Source organism: Neolamprologus brichardi, chromosome 6 (genome assembly GCF_056152115.1).
Source record: "Neolamprologus brichardi isolate AB-2024 chromosome 6, ASM5615211v1, whole genome shotgun sequence".
NCBI lineage: Eukaryota > Metazoa > Chordata > Actinopteri > Cichliformes > Cichlidae > Neolamprologus > Neolamprologus brichardi.
In genome coordinates, this window is record NC_142109.1 from 7,383,318 (window position 1) to 7,409,795 (window position 26,478).

Here is a 26,478-nt window from a genome sequence, read left to right on the forward strand (position 1 = left end):
GATTTCAGATCTGCTTTAACAGACTCGTCCTAAACGAATGAGTGAGAGTGATCACAAATGAATCGGCTAATTACAAGATGATTTTAGGACAAATCACCTCTCCAATTTCTCGTCTTCATCATAATCTTCATCAGAAAGGTGTTTGCACTACTTGTAAAACAGAGGATTCTGCAAAATGTCATGATACTTTAATGTGTTTCAGCATGAAAAGATGTTGGAGATTGAGCTAAAGGCAGAAAGGAGAAAAAGCAAAATATGAAAAAAAACCATCTGAACAAAAGGTCGGTTGGTTGTTTTTAAAGCTTGCAATTGATGCAGATGTTTTAAATGCCCCCAATTAATTCACTGCAGTAAAGGTTTTTAATGTTTAAAATGTTTATTGTTTAATGTTTGAAAAAGTGGCAGGATGGCTGCTGTGTTGCCTGGGATTACTCCTTATCCCCTACCCAACCCTGTTGCTGGTCACATGCTCTATAATGTTGTACTGTGGACATTTATGTGCTTTTCTGTGTAGAGGTGTCAGGCGTTGTGTGGAGGCGAGGAAGAAGGAACCCAAACGCAGGACTCACAGGTAGGTGAAGACTGGTGGATGTTTATTATAAGGAGTGGAGGAACAGAGGGTGAACGGACACTGACTGGCTGGAACACTGAATGGCTGACTGACTGAGAGAACACGGGGAGGACAACATCACACGAACATCATCAATGACACGACAAAGAACGAATGGAAACAGAAGACCTAAATACACAGACTGATGAGGATGATAATGAGAGACCGGTGAGTACACAGCTGAACATAATCTGGCTAATGGCACGAGACGAGGTGACAGGAACAAACAGGAAGTGACGAAATAAACTGAACGTGAACAAAACGGAAAGCACTGGGTCACCGACCCAGGAACCCTGACAGTACCCCCCCCTCCAAAGGCCGGCACCCGACGGCCAAAAGAAAGAAAAACCAGAACAGGGAGGGCGGAGGGGGCCCAGGACGGAGGGACGGAGTCCACAGAGAGACAAACAGGTCAGGCGGGCGGCCGCGTGGCCGGCGGCCGAGACGAGACAGGTCAGGCGGGCGGCCGCGTGGCCGGCGGCCGAGACGAGACAGGTCAGGCGGGCGGCCGCGTGGCCGGCGGCCGAGACGAGACAGTTCAGGCGGGCGGCCGCGTGGCCGGCGGCCGAGACGAGACAGTTCAGGCGGGCGGCCGCGTGGCCGGCGGCCGAGACGAGACAGTTCAGGCGGGCGGCCGCGTGGCCGGCGGCCGAGACGAGACAGTTCAGGCGGGCGGCCGCGTGGCCGGCGGCCGAGACGAGACAGTTCAGGCGGGCGGCCGCGTGGCCGGCGGCCGAGACGAGACAGTTCAGGCGGGCGGCCGCGTGGCCGGCGGCCGAGACGAGACAGTTCAGGCGGGCGGCCGCGAGGAAGGCGGCGGCGGCCGCTGAGCTGGTCCGGCGGGCGGCCGCGAGGAAGGCGGCGGCGGCCGCTGAGCTGGTCCGGCGGGCGGCCGCGAGGAAGGCGGCGGCGGCCGCTGAGCTGGTCCGGCGGGCGGCCGCGAGGAAGGCGGCGGCGGCCGCTGAGCTGGTCCGGCGGGCGGCCGCGAGGAAGGCGGCGGCGGCCGCTGAGCTGGTCCGGCGGGCGGCCGCGAGGAAGGCGATGACGTCCAGAACGTGGCTGGGGCGACGGTGCGGCAGCCGCAGGACCAGGCGAAGCGGAGGCTGGCGACACGGCAGCCGCCGGACCAGGCGAAGCTGAAGCTGAAGCAGAGGCTGAGTCCGGACCAGGCGAAGCAGAAGCAGAGGCTGAGTCCGGACCAGGCGAAGCTGAAGCTGAAGCAGAGGCTGAGTCCGGACCAGGCGAAGCAGACGCTGAAGCAGAGGCTGAGTCCGGACCAGGCGAAGCAGACGCTGAAGCAGAGGCTGAGTCCGGACCAGGCGAAGCAGAAGCTGAAGCAGAGGCTGAGTCCTGACCAGGCGAAGCAGACGCTGACGCTGAAGCTGAGTCTGAGGCTGGCCCAGGCGAAGCAGACGCTGACGCTGAAGCTGAGTCTGAGGCTGGCCCAGGCGAAGCAGACGCTGAAGCTGAGTCTGAGGCTGGCCCAGGCGAAGCAGACGCTGACGCTGAAGCTGAGTCTGAGGCTGGCCCAGGCGAAGCAGACGCTGACGCTGAAGCTGAGTCCGGCCCAGGCGACGCAGACGCTGACGCTGAGGCTGGACCAGGTGACGGCACGGGAGCCGGGGGTGACGGAGCCACAGCTTTAGGGCCAGCGGGCGCGGAAGCCCCTGGCTGGAGACAGGCAGGGCCAGCGGGCGCGGAGGCCCCTGGCTGGAGACAGGCAGGGCCAGCGGGCGCGGAGGCCCCTGGCTGGAGACAGGCAGGGCCAGCGGGCGCGGAGGCCCCTGGCTGGAGACAGGCTGGGCCAGCGGGCGCGGAGGCCCCTGGCTGGAGACAGGCAGGGCCAGCGGGCGCGGAGGCCCCTGGCTGGAGAGCGGCCGGGCCAGCGGGCGCGGAGGCCCCTGGCGGGAGAGCGGCCGGGCCAGCGGGCGCGGAGGCCCCTGGCGGGAGAGCGGCCGGGCCAGCGGGCGCGGAGGCCCCTGGCGGGAGAGCGGCCGGGCCAGCGGGCGCGGAGGCCCCTGGCGGGAGAGCGGCCGGGCCAGCGGGCGCGGAGGCCCCTGGCGGGAGAGCGGCCGGGCCAGCGGGCGCGGAGGCCCCTGGCTGACAAGCAGGAGGGCTCACAGCTGGCTCTGGGTGCTGTGGCTGCAGGTCCAGGAACTGAACTGACTGGACGGGAGGCGACTGGACTGACTGGACGGGAGGCGACGGGACTGACTGGACGGGAGGCGACGGGACTGACTGGACTACAGACTGGACTACAGGGGACTGGAGGACGGGAGGAGACTGGACTACAGACTGGACTACAGGGGACTGGAGGACGGGAGGAGACTGGACTACAGGGGACTGGAGGACGGGAGGAGACTGGACTACAGGGGACTGGAGGACGGGAGGAGACTGGACTGAAGGCTGAAGAGCAGGTGAGTGAACTGACTGGAGTGAAGGCTGAAGAGCAGGTGAGTGAACTGACTGGAGTGAAGGCTGAAGAGCAGGTGAGTGAACTGACTGGAGTGAAGGCTGAACAGCAGGTGAGGGAACTGACTGGAGTGAAGGCTGAACAGCAGGTGAGGGAACTGACTGGAGTGGAAGCTGAGCAGCAGGTGAGGGAACTGACTGGAGTGGGGAAGCTAAGGGATGAACAGAGGTTGGCGATGCTAATGGCTGAGCTAATGACAGAGTTACCGAGGGGGATAAGATTGCGGCCTGGGCTAATAAGGCTGGTGCCTGAGCAGGGGACACCTCAGCTAGCCTAACCAGGGACAGTGCGAGGGCGTGAAAGGTTGGATCAGGAGGTGGATGAAGAGGTGAAGTAGTAGGTGGGCCGGTGAGCTCTTCCAAGCCTCCAGGGAGGTCAGGCTGGGTTGAGGCTGCCCTCAGCCTGGGCGCTGGGACAGGCACGGGAGGTGGCTGGACACCAGTCACCCCCACCCGGGAAACAAGAGTGGATGTGGAGGTAGACTGCGTCGCAGCTGCCTTCCTCCTGGGAGCTGGCACCGGTGTGGGTGTAGGCCGGGCCCTAGACATCTGAGGAGGTGAAATGGCTGAAGAAGAAGGCCAAATCTGGGCTGCCGTGCTGGTGGGGAATGGCTGAGTGACGGGTGTGGAAATGGTGACTGGGTGTGTGCTACTGGCAGGTTTATCAGAGTTCGGTCTGTTTTTTCTGCCACCACGATTTACAGTCTTTGTGGGAGCAGCGCAGAAAAAATCTTCCCAGTCGACATCCTCCAGGAGGGAAACTCCCCATGGATCGGTGGTGGATCTGTTATGTGTTTTATGGGGATAATCAGATGATGGATGTGGAAAACAGTTAGTGGAACTCACCACCGGGAGTTGTTGAAAATAGTCCATATTATGGCGGCGTGTGCGCCGCTTTCTTCGGGAAGAGGAAGCGGCCGGGGTGAACAGCTGAGCCTCTGGCGCGGTAGCCTCCATTGAGTCGAGGTGGGAGGCGTAGCCGCGGTGCCGTGGCGAAGGTGGAGGTCCGGCGAATGAGGCGGCGGGTGTGCGAACGAGGAGCGGAGCGGCGAGAGAGGGAGCGGCCGAAACGCGGCACGAAACGTCCGCTCTCCGCGGCAAATGCTCCGAGGCAGGTGTGGCAGCAGGTGGGGGAACGCGGCGTCTCCGAGGCCCGCCCAGAGCCAGGCGAGTCCCCTCGAAGACGTGCTCTCGCTCCGCGAAGAGCCGCTGTTTTCCCCTGACCACCTCTGCCCAACGGTAAAGCGCTGCCACCTGCCGCTCGTTGAGGTCCGAGTCCGCTGGGTCCCAATCGTGTCTTCGTGGCACGGGTCGTGTCATTCTGTCAGGCGTTGTGTGGAGGCGAGGAAGAAGGAACCCAAACGCAGGACTCACAGGTAGGTGAAGACTGGTGGATGTTTATTATAAGGAGTGGAGGAACAGAGGGTGAACGGACACTGACTGGCTGGAACACTGAATGGCTGACTGACTGAGAGAACACGGGGAGGACAACATCACACGAACATCATCAATGACACGACAAAGAACGAATGGAAACAGAAGACCTAAATACACAGACTGATGAGGATGATAATGAGAGACCGGTGAGTACACAGCTGAACATAATCTGGCTAATGGCACGAGACGAGGTGACAGGAACAAACAGGAAGTGACGAAATAAACTGAACGTGAACAAAACGGAAAGCACTGGGTCACCGACCCAGGAACCCTGACAAGAGGAGTTTTTTTGTTTCCTGTTCTCATGCTGTCCTCCTGTAGCCCAGCATGAGTAGAGGTCTCTTTTCTTCCTCTTGTACTTTTTTCCATTGTAGTGTCCATTTCAGTGGTTTTTCTGTATTGCAACCGTGCTCTGACTTGTATCCCCTTGTGATGTCTGTGTTGTGTGTGTAAGGTCGGGGGGCGGGTTCATTCCACTGCAGGGCAACCTACCACTGCATGTGGCGAATAAAATTTGAACTTGAACTTGAAATCAGAATCTAAATCAATCCAGCTGTTGTATCAAACTAAAGACTGATATATTTAATGTTTGGGGTCAAATTGATCCCAGGATTTAAAACCTTACAAGATCTCGGCCACGGGGTGATCGTAGCTCAAGAGTTGGCGGTTCGTCTCGTAATCGGAAGGTTGCCAGTTTGAGCCCCGGCTCGGACAGTTTCAGTCGTTGTGTTCTTGGGCATGACACTTCACCCGTTGCCTACTGGTGGTGGTCAGAGGGTCCGGTGGTACCAGTGTCCGCCAGCCTCGCCTCTGTCAGTGCGTCTCAGGGTGGCTGTGGCTACAATGTAGCTGCCATCACCAGTGTGTGAATGTGTGTGAATGGGTGGATGACTGAATGTGTAAAGTGCTTTGGGGTCCTTAGGGACTAGTAAAGCGCTATACAAATACAGGCCATTTACCATATAGATAAATTGGTACATTTTTTTTAAGTAGCAGGTACTTAATATGCAAAGTAGATGAAGCTGATCAAAAATAATAAGCTGAATGAACTGAAATGGAACAAAATGTTAGATGAACTTATGCTATTTCTTAGTTTTTTTTTTTAATTAATATTACATTACTTCATTTATTTAAGTAGTTTCAGCATTTGCATTTACTGTGTATTAAACTAGACCAGCTAATAATAAAAGTCTTGAGTCATGTATTCTGTTTCCAACCCAGACATTCATGTGTTAAAGTGTTCTATAGGCAGTTATATACAACAGTTCTCCAGGCTTTCTGAAGGTCTGGCTGCTTTTTCTCTCATTTTCATTCCAGTCCTTAAACTTGACTCATAAGAGTGTTGTTGGTTTTTTATTATTATTTCTGAAGCAACCTAATACGGACCTATGACTTAATCCTGTCACTTCGCATATAAAGAAACTCTACAAGTAGAGCACAACAGTAAGTAGCAGACCTACAAAGCTCTGTACCCGAAGTAACCGGCAGAGACCTACAACAAGCACGTATCTACATCTGTAAAACATGGTGGAAGACTTTTGCACAACACTAAAACCATTAAACAAGATTATTTTGATTAAGCATTTCAAGAGGAAGGAAGTTACAGCTAGATCTCAGGGCTGCGTGGGATGTATTTATCGTCCCCAACAAGATGAAAACTTGCCTTTGCTGAGACACTGCTCTTAATTTCAACATGTGAGTTAAATTTGATGTTTTTTATGAATATAAAGTAGGAGATCTTAAAAAACAGATACAAGTTCTGTTATTTTATACATTTTCTTGTTCGTATAGAAACCGAAGCATTCCTGCAGTCATGCTGTTTGTAGAGACTCAGTGGACGGTGATGTGTTTCCTCCTGCACATAACAGGTATTATTATTATTATTATTATTATTATTATTATTATTATTATTATTAATTAAAGATCTGTATCTATAAACTTTAATAGAGCTAGACATTTCACATGAAATAGGAGTGATGTTGTTAGTAAGTTTGGTTTTACTGACAACATTAATGAGGATTATCTTCTGACACAGAGCATTGATATAGACTTTATTAGCAACACCTTGTTGCACCTCTTTTTTCTTCAGAACCTTTCCTATAGATTTGAGTTACTGTTGCCTTCTGCATCTCACCTGTGGCCTCTATCATTACTATAGCATTTTCTCTCTGAGTGCTGGATAGTTTCTCATTGTCGGAAATACTTTCTCTAAGAAAGTTGTGTGAGAATATCCCAATAAACAAGCAATGTGGCACCAACAACCATCAGTAACTTAAATCACTTTCCCTCAGCAGGTTGTCTTGACCATGTGTATATGCCTAAATGCAATGAGCCGCTACCACGTGACCGGCTAATGAGATATTTGCAGTAACGATCTAAACAACTTTTAACACCTTTGCTCACCTGTGTGGTCAAAATAGTGTAGAAATCAGAATCATAAATACACTGATTTAAACAAACATGTTTAATGGTAGAGCAAAACTTTGCATACCCACACACGTTATCTGACATTCAGTATTCAAATGAAGTCCTTCTGCTTCTGTTAAAGCGGTTATAGGGCTACAAAGCAGAATCTGTGCTTTAAAAGGTTCATCAGTGGATCTGCTATGCTCCGCTCAACATGCCACCTCAAACATAAGCTGGTACACTGTACACACAAATGGCTCCAAATATGTCCTGACAGAGCTCTCTGTGGATGGAGACAATGGAACATACAGCATGGCCAAAGACAATAACTTTACTCTGACAATCAACGTTTTGAGAGAAATAGATGCAAAGTCTTACTGCTGCAAAGAAACTACAGAGAACCCACAATCCTGCTTGAACAACCAAACTGAGCTCCGTGTTTCAGGTAGAGCTGCTGCCATTCAGAAATTACTGCTCACTTCAGTTTATGCGCACTTATTTTACCCATCATCCCCTCAGAGCTGCAGGTAAAGGTGATTCCTGCCACAGAGGGACAGACAGTAACACTGATGTGCAGCAGCAGCTGTCCTCTGACTGAAAAGCCTGCAGCCTACATCTGGTACAAGAACAGAGAGTTTCTCTATGAGGACTGGTCTCCCTGGTACCAAGAGCTTCTCAGCAGTGAGGAAGCAGTCACATACTCCTGTGCTGTCAAAGGCTACGAGCATCTCAGAGCCCCTGAAGTCTCTGTGGGTGAGTAACGTTCCAAATACACCCCAAAGTGTTAAAAGCTACAAAATCCTGGCAAGCCATTAACAAATTCTAAAGTTAAAATACTAATTTTCATCTCTTTTTGTGCAGATTCTGTAACTAAAACCTGTTTCAGTGTGACTTATACTGAAAGCAGCATGTGTTCTGAGAAGCTGAAATCAAAGGACCAGTTCTGCTCCATCACATATCCGACAGGATATGTGATGGAAACAAACCATTCTCCCCAAAATATATCACAGGTCGTAGCAAAAAAAAAGTATTTATTTTCTTCCAACAGATTTGCACGTTCAAATAACTCCTGTCAGGAGCTTTGTCATTCTGACCTGTAACACCAGCTGCCCTGCGGCTGATGCTCACACTGCATATAAGTGGTACTGGAACAGAAAGTTATACAATGACTGCGAGCGTCAAGACATTACCATTTTCAGACCCAAAGCAGACTTCTTCTCCTGTGCTGTAAAAAGCAATGAAGATGTGGTCTCTCATGAATCCTGTGAGTACGTGTATGAGCCAAACATACGTATGAAACAAACAACAGGCAGGTTGAAGCAGAAGTAAAATTTCATGTGTTTAAACTCTGTTTTAGGCGTCAACAATGCATACTGCCAGGCTGTAAATTACGTCAGCAGGAGAATCTGTGCCCTGGAAGGTTCCTCTGTGAACATTGCGAGTCAATACTCGAGCCATTTTATCTTGAAGTTGTGGTATAAAGTACAGCTTGGTGGTGAGGAGGATGACTGTAAGGAGGTATTTGAAGAAGCTACGGGCCGTGTGAAGTATCACGACAACATGGAAAACAACCACACACTGACAATTAATGATGTGAAGAGGAATGACTCGGCTGAATACTCATTCACTCTTGAGAATCACTGTCATTTACCTAGAGTGATGTTAGTTGTCACAGGTAAGTTTAATTGATTTAATACAGAATCACCTGCAGTGTTTAGTGAAGTTCATGTTTTTATATCATATTGATGGTCCACAAAAATGTGTTTCATACAGGATTTGATTAAAAAAAAAAAACATTACAGCAAATTATCTGATATCATTATCATTATTCTTTCAGATATGAAGCTAAAATTTGAAAGCAATCATTTTGGATGTTCAGAATTTGTACCATAAAATTTTTATGCGAATTGGAGACAGTCAAGCAGAAGGCCCGTGTTCATTTGAGATACAACCACCCTTACAGTTAGGTCCATATAGATTTGGACACTGACACAAGTTTTTTTGTTGTTGTTTTTTTTTTTACCTGTTTACTGAAACATATTCCAATTATAGTTACATCATGGACATGGGCGTAATGTGTAGACTCTCAGCTTTCATTTGAGGGTTTCTACAATCAAACTGGATGAAAGGTTTAGGAGTTTCTGTCATGGCTATTGGACGGACTCACGCGCAGACAGTTCTTTCTTAGAGAACAAAAGGAGATTTATTTACAACAGGGATCACCTCAGTGCTATATATATGTACAGTGAGTTGGGAGGGGGGTCCAGGGCTCTAGGGAGGGGAGAGAAGGGGGGGGGGGGAATCCACACACACACACGCTTCCTCTTCCACACAGTCACCGCCACAGCTCCTCCGCACACACGCACTCCTCTTCAGCCGCACTCGCTCCAAAACTCCACACACGCTGCCACACCCGGGCAGGTCCCGTGATTTGGTCCAGAAGAGGGATGTCTACACACAAAAGTTAACGTTAGTTCCACAGCAAAACACATACAGGGGATTCTTTTGATAATGCCAAGAGCACGAACTCAGGCGGTTCAACGTTCCAGCAGTGAGCTGCTCTGTGCCACTGCCTTAAATAGCAGCTGGGGAAATCAGCCAGATCAACAGCAGGTGGACACAATCACACAGGTGCGTGGGCCAAGAGCGAGAGCCCGTAACGAGCTCCACCCAGGCAGAGAGGAGGAGGAGAGACAAAGAAAACAAACAACAACAACAAAACCTGTAGCCAGTGTGAGCCAACCAGAGAGACACGGGGACCGTGACAGTTTCAGCTCCTTATCATGGGCCACCCTCTTTTTTTAAAGAGACTAAAAGTAATTGGACATTTGACTCATCATCTGGTGACGTCTACAAGTTCAAGCTGTCATTGCCTGCAAAGGGGTTTCAACCAAGTATAAGAAATAAACATTTTATTTTCAGTTATTTAATTTGTTCAGTTACTGAAATGCCCCTGAAATGAAGGGATTGTGTTAAAAAAAAATGCATTGTTCCACCCACTGAATTAAAGCTGAAGGTCTTCATTTCAACTGTATCTGAGTTGTTTCATTTAAATTTCGTTGTGGTAATGTACAGAACCAAAATTAGAAAAAAATTGTCTCGTTCAAATATTTATGGACCTAACTGCATGTCAGATATAATTGATAATCACACGTCAGTTTTGTCAAAAGGCACAATAACTCTTCTGGGTTTTTTTGTTTTGTTTTGTTTTCTATCGAATCGAACTATCTTTGAGGTGTGAAAGTGAGCGTGAGTCCTTCTGCAGTGGTGACAGAGGGTCAGAGGGTCACGCTGACCTGCAGTACCAGCTGTCCTCTGACTGACGACACAAACTACATTTGGTACTTGAAGAGTCGACCAGTCGGCCACCAAACGAAACATCTGATCCTGGACCCAGTCAGCAAGGAGAATGAAGGGAACTATTCCTGTGCTGTGAATAGTCCTCAGAACATTAGCTCAGCTGAGAAGGCTCTCACTGTCAAAGGTGAGAAGGACTTAATGTTAAAGATCCTGCTCACTTTCTGACTCCTTTTACATTTGGTAAATGGAGAAATGCAGGCTAAGTGATAGCAGCAGGCAGAAACTTCAACTTTTTTCTGGACCAAACCAACAAAATAGCAGTCTGGCAGTTAATTTTATATTGTTCTGAAATATTTTACTACAATGTTTACTTACATCTTACATCAATCTCTACAGCTCTAGAGAAAACCATAGCAGGGCTGAACGTATTGAAAATGACTCTTTTATCGCTGATCCCTGCAGTTGTATTTCTACTCTACATGAAAACAAGGTAAACTACTTCACTTCAGATTTTGTGTCATATCTTCTGACTGTCTTCAAAACTCTTTTCTTTCATATAAGAAAAGTTTGAGTTTGATATATTACAAATGTAGGAAGAAGAAAACTGTGACTGCCACTGCTGAGAAAAGTGACAGGGAACAACCTGGACAGGTAATGAGATATGTCCAACTCTGAAATTACTGAAATTATGAAAGTGTGCCCACAGTCATCTGCATGTCCTCCTTTCAGAGGGACCAGCTGTATGAGAGTGTTGAACTGAACCCTGCTGCACAGAGAAAACCAGCAGAGAAGCAGGAAGACACTGTGCAACATCTGGTTGGGTAGCTTGTAGACTTGCTCTTCCTCTCATGTGCAGAGTATAATCTGAATACAATTGATCTTATTCATTTAGATTCATGCTGGCAAAATATGATCCTGCATGTGCAGAGAGACAAACAGCCCTGCAAATTTAGAGTATGTCAAACTTGAGGCCTGTACTCCAAAGCAGGATTTCTTCTTATCCAGGCCATCTTTAGCTTTGACCCTTGCTTTTTTGTACCAGTGTTCACTTTTTATTGGGGTACATTGCCATGGTAACTTAGAAACCTGTATGTATCAAATCACAATAGCATCGCCATTCCTAAAAGATCCCTGGTACCCCTGGGCAGTTTTTCAACAGTGTCTAATATCTTTGTGTTTCCCCAGTGAGCTCCAGTAATAAATATAGTTTCTTGGCCACAGCATTATTTGTTACTTTTTCCTGTCGACTCCAAATAAGTTTACAACTATTTTACTGTTCTATAAGCATGAATATGCGATCCTAATAAGGAACACCTATTTGTACTTCCTGATATATCAAAATTGCAAGTAGACTAATCCTACATTTGAATAGTTTTATAGTCATTATTTACGTGCTCTCAGACAGTTACGCACCACTGTTGCTGCAGCTGATTGAATAAATACTAAAATGGTTCTTTAAATAACAATTTAATTAAATACGTGATAATAATTCATCCAGTTCCCTCGTTTCTTAATAACAGAGCTGTGATACTGACAATCTGTATCTGTATCTGGCTTCAAATGAGCTAAACTGTATTAATATAGCTGATTTTTGTCCAGTCGTATTGCTCTGCAACAACTGTGTTACTTTGAGTCTGTATTTGTATTTAACCTCTTCGTATTTTTCCCATAATGTAGTTTAATGTTGTTGTATGAAATCAGCTGTTCTGCTGTTAGTACACTTAATCCATAATCTTTATTGGTGAAATGCTGCCAGCACCACCCCTTTGATGTGAACACACACATGTTAACCTTAACATGTGTAACATATGTTGAGCTTGTTTTGTATTTAAGAGCCCAGTAGGTCACAGAAAGGACAGATAACTTTGTATTATCATCTTCCTGCTTCCTGCAGGAAGATTTATTTACATGCAGTGGTGGTGAATTCAGTGTAACTAGCTTTTCCTGTGATGCCAAGTTTCACACATTAGTGATGCTGTAAATAAATAGCCAGTTTTGCATGTTGTGATTAAACCCTTTTCAGGTTTCATTTTTCATGTTTTAATTGCCGTGTTTATCATTTTTAGTTTATTAACCTTGTTTGTTTTGACTTGAGTTTGACCATCTTTAATTAGGACTGTGTCCCAGCCTCTGTATGGCTTCTGTATGGCATCTTAACTTGACTGTTTTTAAAGGATTTTTGTGCAAATAATAAAAATCAAAAAGTTATTTTTATTATTTCTGGAGATTTTATTACTAGACTTTGGATGCAGGTTTTAATGACAGCTTTCTTGCCTTCTCTTAGAGGACAAACTTTAATTTACAATTCACTACTCATGGCAAAACGCACAATCTTATAGCAGATACGCCCCGAACTGCAACGGAAATCATGACAATGATGATGATGTGATGAGATGAGAAATACTTTATGACGACATGATCTCCCCTTCAGTGTAACGTTAAAATGAAACAAAGTTCTCAGTAGAATGCCTTTTAAAGTGCTGTGATGATATGAGGAATCAAACACATTAAAATGTGCTGGAGTAAATGTCTCAGAGTTTATTTTAACCCTCAAAGTGTGATTTAAACACTTTCTGGTTTAAATTGTACTCTGTGTTGGAGTTATTTGACAAAATGTATTCCATCAGTGTTGATTTAACTCTTAAAAGAGAAAATTCTAAATTCTGTAACTCTGCACAGAGGTTGGTTAAAAATGTTAACTCTGTCATTAGTTAACTTAATAGCTTTAACTCTGTATAGAGTTCATTTTGAACTGAAGTTAAGCCCAGCCCTCCCAGACACCCCCAGTGCGGGCAGAACAGTACTGCATGCACCTGCATAAGTAGAATTATGTCAGACTTACTAAGATAGTTAGAAACTTGTGCTATAAAATGTATTTTGTGCATTTTAACAATTTAAACGAAGAAAACATGCTAGCTTTTGGCGCTAGCAATGAAGAGTTAATGCAAACTGTTAATAGCCTCTAACTATATCAGTGTTACAGATCACATTCAAGCTGTTAGTGATGGAAAAAACCCAAAGTAAACTGCTCAGGCTGGTTAATGCCCCTCTATTGTTTGATTTTTTTTGTGGAATTTCCGACAGGTAGTTTGACATCAAAAGTCTTCAAACATGCACTGTTTTATATAGTGCGTGACTGACTCAGGGTAGGTTTTATTTTGTCTTCTTAAAATTTCAGTCTTGCATTTTTCAGAAAAATGTTGGTCCAGGTTAAGTATAATCAACAACTAAAGTATGTGAAGCTAAATGGGGATGAAGGACAGCATGACTTTCTGCAATTTAATGTAAAAGGTGTGTAGGTTGTTGCTACTTTATCTTGGATAAAGAATATGTTCACGATAATATTTTAATACATATTGTAGGAGCTTCTTACATTGATGTAGATTCAGATTTGTGTTTTTAGCAAATGTGTTGTTTGTATTAACAAATTGTTGAGCACCATATACAACAAGACACAAGTAAGAAGCAGTGCTAACACCAGAAGCACAATGAGTTTCTTTGTACCATTTTTCACAGTCACCGAGAGATTTTGCCTGCTACCTGATGCAAACATTACTTACAAGGATGCAACAGGGACAGAGGTTGATGCAGTGACCTTGTTGGACAAGGCAACGTGCTGTTAACAGTGTTCTCCAGTGATGGTGAGACTACACACTAAAAAGTATAATCAAGCACTTTACATTCAATTGAAGAAATTATTTGATGTTTTCTTTTTCTTCAGTATTTTCAGACCTGTCTTCTGCTTCTGAGTTGTCTGACTCCAACTCAAGCTTCAGCTCATGTGCCTCAACTATAATCTTAGATGAGGTCTCATGCAACAGACAAAGAATTAACAATACTGCTGCAGTATCTGCTAAACAGGTTGCTACAAAGCTTCACACTTGTGCTTTGTTTTTTTCCTCTCAAGTTTCTAGAAAGATTCCTTATTGCCAGGTTTTTCTCAATGTTCATTTTTCTATTTTTGTTTGTTTTTCATTTTTAAGAGTTAATTGAAACTGTCTTAAGAAGCAAGTCTGGTGGTGACAAAGTAATACAGGAATACCAAGCAACAAACACCATGAAGGATGCCACAAGATGACAAATGGTTAACATACTTGTGGCTCACATGATTGATAATCATGGGTATGTATTCAGTGTATGTTGTGTTCTTTATACTTGTGCCCAATAAATGCATACAAATTGTCTAAATTTAAAAAACTGAAAATCTCCTCTCAGGCACCTTCCCCCAAAAGCAATCAGAGAGGAGTATCTCTTTGGGCATTGTGATGCTGATCCCCTCGCTCAAGGAGCCATACGCAGACAAAGTAAAAGTCAATATTTATACAACACAAAATTATTTAATGATGGACATAAAAATTATCTGATATTTTGTTATGAGCTAAATCTGACAAAATATGTTGTGTTTTCACTTATCCAGGAGCAGCAAGGGGTGCAGGATACATTTCTTGGCGTATGAAAACTGTCCAAAGAAAGATTCGGCGTGGATCTCCAACACCACCTAATAGGTTGACAGACAGTTCTTCAGGTGGCCCAAATCTCCAAAGGACTGTGAATGTTATACACCAGCTTGATGGGGATGCTTGCAAGGAGGCCAGAGTTGCTTTGCTTGATGCAGTCAGCAGAAGGTCATCCAGAAAATCATCAAGATGATTCTACAAGTGAGTTGTATTTTTTTAATATATATATATTAAGGGTTAAAGCTGCATTCAGGGGCACATATTCATTTGTTTCTGTGTTTTTTAACATTTAAATTCATAATTAAGACAAATTAAATATTTGTTCACTTTTTCTAGTTTTGCTCTTAGAACATAATATAAAGTCAAACAAAGCATTGTCTGTTTTGTTTGTATGTTCATCCTGAACTAATAATCCTATAGATTTTTCTTCTTCTTGTGTATCTCTAAAAATTGATCTACTTTTGATAACTTTCAGCAATAGATAGAAGACTCATAAGTCTCTTAACTTTTCCCTGTTTTCATTGTAAAACAGATCAGTCACTTAATGAAATGGTATTCATTTTGTGTCTTTTCATCTTCAGCCTTTGAACAAGAAATGGCATCGCTGTTGTTGTTGTTACATCTTCTTCCGCCACCACCACGAGGACAAAGGTCTCCAAAAATCAGCGCAAGTGATGCAAGTCAGAGACTCGTAGTCTTTTATAAGGTAATTATATCATGAAATTTCAATAATATGAAAGTCTTTGAGCAATCTCTTCTACATTTATTTATTTTTTTCTGTATTTGGACATCATTTCTGTGAATAATTTTCAGTTTCCTTATGTCAACCCCAGTCATGCTGCAGTCTGGAAGAGCATCTCTGCAATCAAAAGGGTTGGCAACCATACTGCCTCGCTGTCAGGCATAAGAAGAGCAAGATTGACACCTTTTACATCACCATGGATGAGCATCTCATTACATGCCAGGCGAGTGACTCGCTTGGGGCATTTGATGAACTTTTCAAAGCACATTTTGTGTTTAATTTGTCCCAAGATCATATAAAGCTGAAGTTGTTATTTGCAGTGCAGTGGAAGAAGACATATCTGTCTTTTGCCAAACTGTTTGGCAAAAGAGTTTTCAACTTTTGGTTGAAGATGACATTTTTTATGGGAAACAAGCTGTTTACATAGTGTTTCGATAACCATCTATATGCATTCAGAGTTGTACCTACCTTGGAGAGATGGTAGGTACAATGTGAAAATGTCAGATCTAAAGTTTTATAAACCTTTTGATTTGCAAAGGTCATACAGTGTTTCAGATTTGACAGTGTACATTGTACATTTATTTTTTGACGACAAAATAAATGTCCTTTTGGGGAAAATGTGTTGTGTGCGATGTAATTCTTTCTCAGAGTTTAATTTTAACACTTTTCAGTGTAGAAAGCCTGACAGTATAGGGAGTGAAGCCAACACTAACCAGATGGTTAAAAATTGTATCTCAGCAGAGTCACTTCAGTCTCTAAAGTGTTATTTTAACTGTGTTTTTAGAGTTAAAACATGAACTCTGGCACAGTGTTAAATATTTTAACTATTTTAAAAATGTGGATTTAATTCTAAAGAGTGTGGAGCTATGTAAACCCTGAAAAAGTGTTGAAAATGATTCTGTGGGAGTTCATTTAACACTGGTCTTTGTGCTTTGAAGAGACGAAATATTTAAGATTTCCTGATCTTAAATGTGTGTGATAACAGTCTCGTCTTCTGTTATACACATATACATATATTAGACATTTTATTGTGCACCTCAAATGACAGCTGATGAAGATTTACTGGCAATATTTATATTTACAGAAGCAAATTCTCTGTTTAACATGTTTTGTGTATGTACATAGTTAAGATGTTTCAATTCAGGGCGATCTGTATACCTCTGTATATAGTACACTGAGTCTTCGATTGACTGATAGATTGATTATTCAATATTAATCTCTACATTTATGGGCGTTACACTACACATGTAGCCTTTGGTCAAGATCCGGATACGGTGGTGACATTCTTCTTGCCTTCATTAAATCTATTATTTATATTTAAAACAATTTTATATTTAATATATATTCACGTTCATATTCTATTATAGGCATACCAGTGACGTAACGAGGCCTTGTCGGTCACGTGGTTTTGACGCGTCGGACTTGGCTCGATACATTTTGCTACAAGCAGCTACTCTTTTCTTGGATCTGTAGCCGCTCGTGTTGCTTGTTTCGTCCAAACAGCGCACAGAATATCATGGAAGGCAGGGGTTACGGCTCTGGTAAATATAATCTGCTTAGCTTTTGTTTCACATTTGGCCATAGATATTGATAGTTACCCAGTTAGCCACATGCTTTGTTCCCCTGAAACATGACCAGTTTGTTAGCCGTTAGCTAAGCTAATGCCGTTTAAAAAACAACAAAAAAACTCCCCAGCATAAGAGCCAGCCTTTAGCCGGTTGCAGCCTGAAACAAAGACCTAGCTAAACAGTAGTCGTGTTGTATTTTCTTACCAGTTATTACAAAATCTGCCAAGTACCAGTAGGTTTGTTTTAGCGAAAATTTAAAAAAAAAAATCGTCAGCGTTACGCTAGGCCCATCGGCCACGATTAATGAAACACTGCTAGCTACGCGGCCCATCTCGCTGTCGGGCAGCTTGTTTGCTAGCGATGCTAACGCAGACGACTTTATGGGTCTTTGGCGGTTTGTCACTTGCTCTGCCAAAGTTCGTTAGCTTATTCTTTTAAAATGGAGTCAATGTCGGAATAGTTTAAAGGCTAGCTGATAAAATGGCCGCCTCTGAGAAGATGCCTCTAAGTCTTTGGATTTAATTGCTTTTCCTTTCTGAACTGCACAACTCGCTAGCTGAATATCTATTAAGACAGAAAACTTGCAAATCAATTGTCAAATGGTTATAGTTTAAATAAATATACGGCCAGTTTTTGTTTCATTTTACTCTAAGTGCAGTGGATTCCACCTTCCTATGCTTTTGAACGATTTGCGCTATTGAACAGCTCCTTGTAATAAATCCGCACATGCTTGTGGACCTGTTAGTATAAAATTCCCAGCGCGTTTGTGTTATCAGTCCATATTCTTTCCTTTTGTAGGTTACTCCAGTTGGGGAGGTGGAGGTTCTGGAAGCAGAGGTAAGTTGGTACACTCAGCCCTGAATTACTGCTATTCATGAAGCAAGTAAGTAGTGCATGTTTATTCTGTTTAATTAATTTGTTTCCTCACAAGGAGTGTGTTATTCTTTTTGCCCCACCCCCTTTACTAGGTTCTGGTGGTTTCGATATGCACGGGGGAGGTTATAAGGATTCCATGTCTGGACTCGGAGGCTATGGAGGTGGCAGCGGCCACATGAAAAGAGGGCTCTCGGGAGCAGCTCTGCTCTCATCGACGGGCACCCATGCAGATGCAGTCATTGCTAAGATTAACCAGCGCTTGGACATGCTCACTCAGTTGGAGGGGGGGTTTAAAGGGGGTCGGAGTGACAGGTAACAGTACTTTCCTTTTTATGCTTCATACCATCTTTCTTGGTAGGGTACCATTCCCACACATTTGCACCTGAATGTGTGCCAAATTTGCATAACAAATTTGGCCCTCTGGTTGCTTGAGCACATCGTCTCTTAGTGTCACGTCATGTCTGGCTGATGTCAAGTTACCACTTTGTTCTACAGTTGTCTCAGTAAATGCTTAGGCCTTCTAATAGTCGTTCTAACTTTAAAGTCAAGCATTAGGACCAATTCACACCTGGCTGCCCTCCTAGCTTGCGATTCTCCACTGATTCTGAAGAACAATTATTCACAGTGGTAGGGGGTAAAAAAACGAAGGGATTCCACTGTTTGCAGAGACTTGGAGAGTTGATATCCTTTGGAAATTGTTGAGGTTGCACCAGTAAATTGTGCTGTTTTAGTCTTTGTTACGGCATTACTGTTTGCACTCAGTCCTTGTTGGAAACATGTTGCCTCAATTCCTGCTTGATGAGAAGATCGTATCGTCCAGGCTGCATTTGAATGCCTCAGCATCTGAGGAAGCATTGTTTGCTCCCATTTGCTATGCTGCAGTATCCCTCATTTATTGAGAAGAAAATGATGATGTGATCCTTTAAACCAAAGACATTGTGACATGCATGGTCCCCTGTTGGAGGTGCAGTTACAGACCAGCTTTTCCATTTGTTACAAACTGACATTGTTGCATATAAAGCCAATCCATCTTTATTTAAAACTCTGAGCATTGCTTTTGTCCCGGCTTTGTGTTTGTGTTTACACACGTTGTTTCTCTCATCCTCTGTGTGACCTAACCCTGTCTTCTGGCTTTAGGTTACTGAAGAGAGATGGGTTTACAGGTGCCCTGATAATGCCTTGTTAAGCTGAAATGTTTATTGAAGGATGCTCAATGTATTTACAGAAACACAATCTCCCCTTGAAAAATGCCCAGTATATATGTTTTGTTTTTTTGTTTTTTTTTTGTATATAAACCCCTTTTCTTCAGTATTTATTGTAATTGAGTCAGTTCCCAGGACACTTTACTTCTTGTAAGAGGCGTCATTGGTTCTGATGGACCATGTTCATGTCTGTTCAGGGTTTTACAGCCCATCCTTTAAAAAGGAGGGAGGCTTAAAAAATTAACTGCATTTCCCTAATCTGCAGTAGACTTGAGATTTTAAAAACAAAAGGAATAACTTTTCAATGTACCACAAGCACAGTGTTTAAGTTGTTGTGGATCATTAATTTTTGATCTAATTTGTTTTCTGAAATGAAGCTGGGAGTGACAAGAAAACATGGAGAAAGCGAGACCACAGAGGAGAAGGAATAGCAGGTGGAGAAATCCAAACCTGGCTGCCCCTCTGCCTCCCTTGCTCTCTGCTCTTCTCTACCAACCCTCTTCCTCCCTCCTGCAGGTTTGACCAGTACGAGTCATTCGACTCGCGCTCCTCCGCTTTTGCCTCCTCCCGAGATCTCTACAGATCTGGCGGCGGTAGCTATGGTTTTGGTGATGGCCGGGAGGACAGCATGCTGTTGAGTCAGCGAGGAGGCCAGGGCTTCGGAGGGGGACTTGGGCTAGGAGGAGGAGGAGGCTTTGACAGCCCCTCCTCTTCCTATGGAGTCGCTAAAATGCGACAGAATATGAGGGAGTCCTTCACCAGTCCCCAAGGAGGAGGTTCTGGAGGTGGAGGATGGGCTGGAGCAGGCCGACGTTCCCCCAGAAGGGGTGGAAGCGCCGGGGGTCGAGGAGCTACTGGAGGGTTTGGAAGCCGCAGGTCAGACCCCACTCCATTAAGCGGAGGTTTGCGGGGAAGTGGTAGCGGTGGCCAGTCCCACCGTGGCCACTCTCCAGGAGGTGGTAGAGGAAAGCTCCCTTCCCTCCTGTCCAACCGCATGTACCCTGAGAGTGGGGGCTTCCAGGGTTCTTCTCAAGGGCCTCACGACTTTCCTGGGAGGCATTTTGGAGGGGGCCCACGGGCTGGCCGGCAGCGAGGCCGCAAGAGACCCCTTAACAAAGTAAGTACCTCCAGCCAAATAAGACCTCCTCAGATACCTGGAAAAAGTTAAGCCCTTTCTAATTCCCTCCTTTTGTATTCTCAGTCAACTGGCAAGTCTTGCTAAACTGCCTGTGCCTGCTATTTGCTACCTAAAGCAGTTTGTCACAGATAGTGCCCAACACATATTTGCAGTATCACTTGCCCTTCTAGTTCCAGAAGAAAGTAACTGCCCTGCATCCACAGCAAAGACAAATCCCACATCTCCCCACACAATGCATTGCCCTGATAACTGTCCGGATGTTGATTTTTTTATTTTTTTTATTTTTTTGCATTAAGTAGCTTAGATAGATTTTTCCTTTTTCTTTCCTTTGCCCCAATTGTGGCTTGTCTTAAGATGAGGCTAACACTATTGATGTGGAAATGCCACCAGGAGAATATGAACATTGCCAAACATTAAGTCTAGCATCTATTAGTGTTTAATTCTAAGTTGAAGGTGTATTGTCCAGGTTTGTATTTATTTTTATTATCACTAAATGCATTTGTGTGTAAACTGATTTCTGTGTACTGTAGCAGGTGAAGCCACAGCGGGATATTCAGAAGAAAAGAAAGCAGACCCCGACATCAGGTGATGAGCCAGAGTCGAAGATGAACAAGACGGACAGCGCCGAGTCAGAGGCTACGCAAGGTACTGTTTTTGTCGACTGTGTGGTATTCTCAAAAGACCTCTTTACTTGGCAGATATTTTGGTGTCTTATTCTTGGTCTTATGTGTGTGCTCCGTGTTCTTAGAGCAACCAGAGAAAAACGGCGATGGTGGTGAGCCAAAGACAACAGCTGCTGCGGTTAGTGGATCAGCCTTTGACAGCTCAGTCTTTTGTCAACAGTGGTATTTTAAAGGTTTATTGTATTACTTTAGGATCTAATTAACTTGCCCCTGGAACTTGCTTTAAGCAACCGGTGTACAGTTTCAGATGGAAATAATAATTTAAATGCAAATGAGGATGAGAATGTGGTTTTACAAAACAGGCTAAACGCGATGTTCTTTTTTCCTTCATGATCAACCAGTGTCACAGATTTGAGTTGAATACGTGTTGCGAATATTTATGACAGCATGACTACATCCAGCAATACACATCTGTTCAGATGATGGAGCTATTTTTGACTCTTTTTTTTTTTTTTTTAAATTTCTTTGAGTAATGAAATATTTTTCTTTGCAGGAGACAAAACCTGCTGAAGAAGGTGATAAAGGTAAGCTTAACTCCAGTGACTCCTCACTGATATTCTTTTTTTATTTTGGGTTAACTGAAGATTGTGGAAACCCAGCATTGGTTTTTGGGTTTGTTCTTTGCGTACAGAGGTTTCTCCAGATTCTCTGAATCTTTTGATATTGTGTTTCATTATTTCTTTAATTATTTATGTACAGTTAAATAATTTATTTACAATTTACTCTTTTTTTGTTTGTTTTGTTTTGTTTTGTTTTTTTGTGTTTTTGTTTTTTTTTTTTTTTTTATTTGTTTGTGTGTTTTTCATTGGGGTTGTTCATATACGTATCTTCTGCACTTTTGCTCCTGATTAGCTGCATCCAAACTGGAAGAGAAGAAAAAGCCACAGGGCAAACAGACACCGGCCCAGGGTCAGGACAGACACCCAAAAATGAGGAAGAGACGAGGATTCCTGGAAAGGTGAATTTACAAACTCCTAGAAAGTTCTTTCAACTCTCATTTACTGTTTTTGTTTTCAATCTCACCCGTGGCTCTTTCTGATGGGCTTTTTTGACTAGACTTTAAATATTTTTCCAGGGTGATGTTTGCATGTTCTGTGTGCAAGTTCCGTTCGTTCTACAAGGAAGAAATGGAGGCTCATCTTGAGAGTCGCTTCCACAAGGACCACTTTAAGTTCCTTTCCAGCCAGTTGTCCAAGCCCACTACAGACTTTTTGCAGGTAACTCAAATTTATTGGAAGTCATATTTATGATTAATGAAGATGAAGAACCGAAACTGAAGAAACTTGCCAATCATAGGCTTTTAGAAATGTTACATTTCTGAGCCAAATTTCAGGGAAGTGCTTGTTGTAAATATACTAAAACAATTTGAAGTGTGGTTAAATGGAAAAACATTTCTGGTTGAATGTGCTGAAATATTTATGCAGTGATCTTCCAGAGCCGACGTGTGATTTATACATGTATGCAAGAGTAAAGATATTGGGCGAGGTAAACGTTTCATAAACTTTAAACTGAAAAAAAAAACCTTTCCTTTGTAGGAGTATTTGCAGAATAAGTTTAAGAAGACAGAGGAGAGGGTGAGCCAGCTGGAGAACCACAGTGCTGCAATCTGCCAGGTGTACAAAGAGCAGGACCTCACCAGGGGTAAGCAGAAACTCCTGCTGTGTGTTGAACTGAAGATGCGCATGGATTGCTCACTACAGATATTTCTCTCACGCTTGTACAGAGCTTGGAATGGAGCACTTTATGAGGAAGGTGGAAGCTGCTCACTGTGCAGCATGTGACCTTTTCATTCCCATGCAGCCCCACCTGATACAGAAACACATCAAGTCTCCTGACCACAACTACAACCGCAAGGTACAGCAGGTCTTCTGCAAATGGACTGCCCCACAAGCCTATATGTTTAAAAGGACAATGCTACATTCAAATCAGTGCACTTTTATTATTATCGCCGTCTTTCGGGTAATGGTTTAGATGATGATCATTATTATTTTGGTGCGGCTTGTCTGGTTCTGGAGATATCGGCGGTATAAATGGATCTAAATAGCACACAGTGCATCCAAAAATAATAATAATTTCAGCATCATTGAGAAAGTCCACAAATGTTGTTGTGACCAGTTTCATGTAGTAACTGTTTTCTTCCAACTACACCGTCCTGTCATTCTGCAGAATGTGTTTCATTTAATTGGCAGATGTAGTCAGTAGAAGAAAATGATTTGTATATGAAGCTGCTCACACAGCAATGTTTGTAGGCTGCGTGAAACTGGGTCATGATTTCTGTAGAGACATTGCTGCTGACCTTTTCACTGAAGCACTGAAGGCCAGAGGTTGGCTAATATTGATTCTGCCTTATCAGAAAACATTTACAACTTCAGACTGTCAGAGGATGGGGTAACAGTTTGTCCCATCGTCAAAGGAGCTTGCAAAGAAAAGCGTCTGGACTTCTTTAAGTTACTTGAAGACAAGTATCTTCAAGTAACTTAAAGAAGTCCAGACACTTTTTTTTTTGCAAGCTCCTTTGACTACGATGACCTGGATGACTGAGAACCTTCACAGACAGTTTGTCCCATCCACTCCCTGTTTGTGCAGTGCCTTTTTTTTTTTATTTTATTTTTTTTATAATGCAGTAACTCTGCAAAGTCCTCCACTGATGTTACAAATGGTGCCACAGAGCTGAGGCTATTGTTTAGAATGTTTTGTTCTGACATGGAAATGTTGTTTATTTGAAGGGTATGATGGAGCAGTCCAAGCGGGCCAGTCTGTCAGTTGCTCGAAGCATCCTTAACCACAAACTCATTGGCAAGAAGCTGGAGAGCTACCTCAAGGTATGCACAGAGTCCTGTGTGGGCTTGGATCAGAAATAAATGTGATTATAAATATGCACCAACTACAAGTATGTATGTATGTATTTATTTATTTATTTATTTGTAAACACAAAGAACAAAAGACCAGCCGTGTCAGTAAATGCACTGTTAAGAAAAAAGGGAACTTATACTTGGAAAAAATCTGATTAATAATATAACACTTTGGAGGTTTGCATCAGCAATATGGGTTGTAGTGTGCAGAAACTGTCTGATGCAAAGATACATAACTGACCATGAGTGCAGTGGGTCAAAATGTCATTATTTTTCTCAATTCTTTTATTTCGTCAGGGTGAAAACCCGTTCACTGGTAACCAAGATGAACAGGATCCAGAAGACAGCATGGCAATGGACGTATCGGAGTTGGAGGTTACAGGCGAAGCGGCAGAGAGCCAGGCGGAAGGAGAACCTGCCAAAGATGAGCCTGCTCCTGAGGGGGAGATTAGCAAAGAGGTGGTCGAAGGAGAAGCAGGAGAGACTGCTGAAGCAGCAGCAGCAGCATCAGAAGAAGCAGCACCAGCAGCAGCAGCAGCAGCAGCAGCAGGCACGGAAGAAGAAGAGGAGGAGGAAAAGATGGAGGAGGAGCAGGGGAACCAGAATGAGGAGAACCAGGATGAAGAGGAAGGTTTTGAAATTGGGGAGGAAGAGGATGAGGGATATGTGGTTCATGATGAGATTGGTGAAGAGGGATTACACGGTGACTTGGGAGATGAAGGATTGGAGGCAGCAGTGCACGAAGAGGAAGATGCCAATGATCATGAATGATTTCTGCTCTGTGTGAGAGAGTAACCTTTCCATCTGAACATCTGTTTGGACCAGTCTATGACCTGTACTGTCCAGTTTGACTGCCACATGTATTGTGGATTACATATACCTGCTCCCGTCATGTTTCACTGTCAGTCTGAGCTTGTTGTTTGAGTTTGGTAAAAAGCAGTTGCACATTTTGTCTACTGCTCTTCTTCTTCACTTTCTTGCAGAGATTTACATGAAAGCAAATGTCAAAAATAGTAACTCTTGTCTTCTGCATGCATACAAAGTCTTGACAAAGTTAGGGGTAGACTTCTTTTTAAATATCAGAGTAGACCGGACGTGTGGTTTACCCTTCCTCAGTCTCAATGCTGAACTGATCTGTTCCCAGGAATAGCTTTGTACTCGGTGCAGACATGAGAGGCATTGTTGGACTTTTCATTTCAACATTGGCAAGAAGACACATGAGCATATTTATGAAAACGTCAAAGTAATTTTTTTTGTTGTTGTTGTTGTGCCTTTTTGTTAAAATGTAAGTTGTTTAGAATTAAGAAATTGCGGCTATTGTAACATTGAGATATATTGTGTACTTTTTTGGGGGGGTCCAGAGTTTACACATTGTTATGGCTTTCAGGCCTTTCCCAGTATTGATGAATGACTGTTTTCCAAGCTTTTGGATAAATCTATTAGGAGGAGGACTTTTTAACTCTGCAGGTGGGGCTGCCTGAGATGATTGAGGGGACTGTTTGTAGGATAAGCGTGCAACATTTTGAATATCATTCGGAATATTTTCAGTCATTTTAGTTTCATCTCGGTCTGGGAAAGAAATAAACTCGTTGACTAAATCAGTTTCTTTGTGTTAATTCCTAAATACAAGTGAAATTAACTCAGTGGCTGCTTAAAAGGTGCCTTACGCTGCTCATGGATTTTTGATTCATAATGATGATGGCAGCTGAATCTCCTGTTACATCACAGCCCTAAGGTGCTCTATTGGATTGAGATATGGTGGCTGTTGAGGTAATTTGAGTACAGAGAGCTCAGTATTATGTTTGAGAAAGTGTGCCAAAAAAATTACCCTGACACTATAATACCACCAGCCTCCTGAAGCATTGAGAAAAGGCAGGATGGATCTGTGCTTTCATGTGGTTTACACCAAACTCCGAGCCTGTCGAAATATCACAGCAGCAATCCGCTCATCAGACCAACAATATTTTTTGTTGATTTATCCTGTGCAAACTGTGACCTCAGTTTCCTGTTCTTAGTTGACAGGAGTTGCATCTGATGTGGTCTTCTGAATAGAAAAGAATCGCTCCGTCTTTTCCTACATGTCTTTATTACAAAAACAATGAAACACAGTTTGCAATCTCTCTGTTGTTTGTAATACACAATAACACAGGCATTTACATTTACACAAGAAAGATATGTACAAGTCAGTGCTGCTAGTGTAGTTCAACATTTAACATGTTACACGTTCAGAGATGCTCTTCTGCACATGCCGTAAACATCTAACCTCAACAAGGCAGTTTTTCACAGAGAGCTGCCACTCACTGGATATTTTCTGTTTCAGAGCATCCTTTGTAAACACTCGATGGCTGTGCGGGAAAAACCAGACCATCAGCAATGCCCGTCTAGCATTAACAACCATTCCACGTTCAAAGTCACTGAAGTTTGGATTTCAGCAGGTCGTCTTGGCCATGTCTACATGTCCAAATGCACTGAGATATTGCCGTATGGTTAGTTGATGAGATATTTGTGTTAACAAGCTGGTGAACAAACATACTTAATGAAGTGGCCAGTAAGTTTGAATTGAAGAAGGACTGCATGTGTAGACCTTTAACGTAAACTGAGCAGGGTATCAAAAGCAAATCATCTAGCAACCAGACTTATCACATTTGTGATGTGTACATATTCACTGCTAATTTTGCACATTTTGATGCAGACTGTTGACCACACAATTCTGATAACCTGTGGCAGAGGTTGTT

General features: G+C 43.8%; 2 protein-coding genes and 1 pseudogene across 2 annotated transcripts; all 3 read left to right on the forward strand.

Moving 5' to 3' along the window:
• Positions 1-6,332: 6,332 nt before the first annotated feature.
• Positions 6,333-11,050, forward strand: LOC148102472 (B-cell receptor CD22-like). The gene is made up of 10 exons (XM_087842399.1): positions 6,333-6,387; positions 7,068-7,370; positions 7,445-7,678; positions 7,787-7,883; positions 7,966-8,189; positions 8,283-8,600; positions 10,161-10,409; positions 10,622-10,715; positions 10,819-10,876; positions 10,955-11,050. Exons 1-10 carry the CDS (start codon positions 6,333-6,335, stop codon positions 11,048-11,050), a joined length of 1,728 nt encoding a protein of 575 aa, XP_087698525.1.
• Positions 11,051-13,422: 2,372 nt separating this feature from the next.
• LOC118455257 (uncharacterized) lies at positions 13,423-14,875 on the forward strand (annotated as a pseudogene).
• Positions 14,876-16,818: 1,943 nt separating this feature from the next.
• akap8l (A-kinase anchoring protein 8 like) lies at positions 16,819-25,342 on the forward strand. Its single transcript, XM_006804364.2, has 13 exons — positions 16,819-16,965; positions 17,791-17,829; positions 17,961-18,180; positions 19,587-20,187; positions 20,739-20,853; positions 20,957-21,009; positions 21,385-21,415; positions 21,744-21,849; positions 21,967-22,108; positions 22,427-22,532; positions 22,615-22,745; positions 23,618-23,713; positions 24,041-25,342. The coding sequence occupies exons 1-13, from the start codon at positions 16,941-16,943 to the stop codon at positions 24,512-24,514; spliced, it is 2,139 nt and encodes a 712-aa protein (XP_006804427.2). The 5' UTR covers positions 16,819-16,940; the 3' UTR covers positions 24,515-25,342.
• Positions 25,343-26,478: the final 1,136 nt, after the last annotated feature.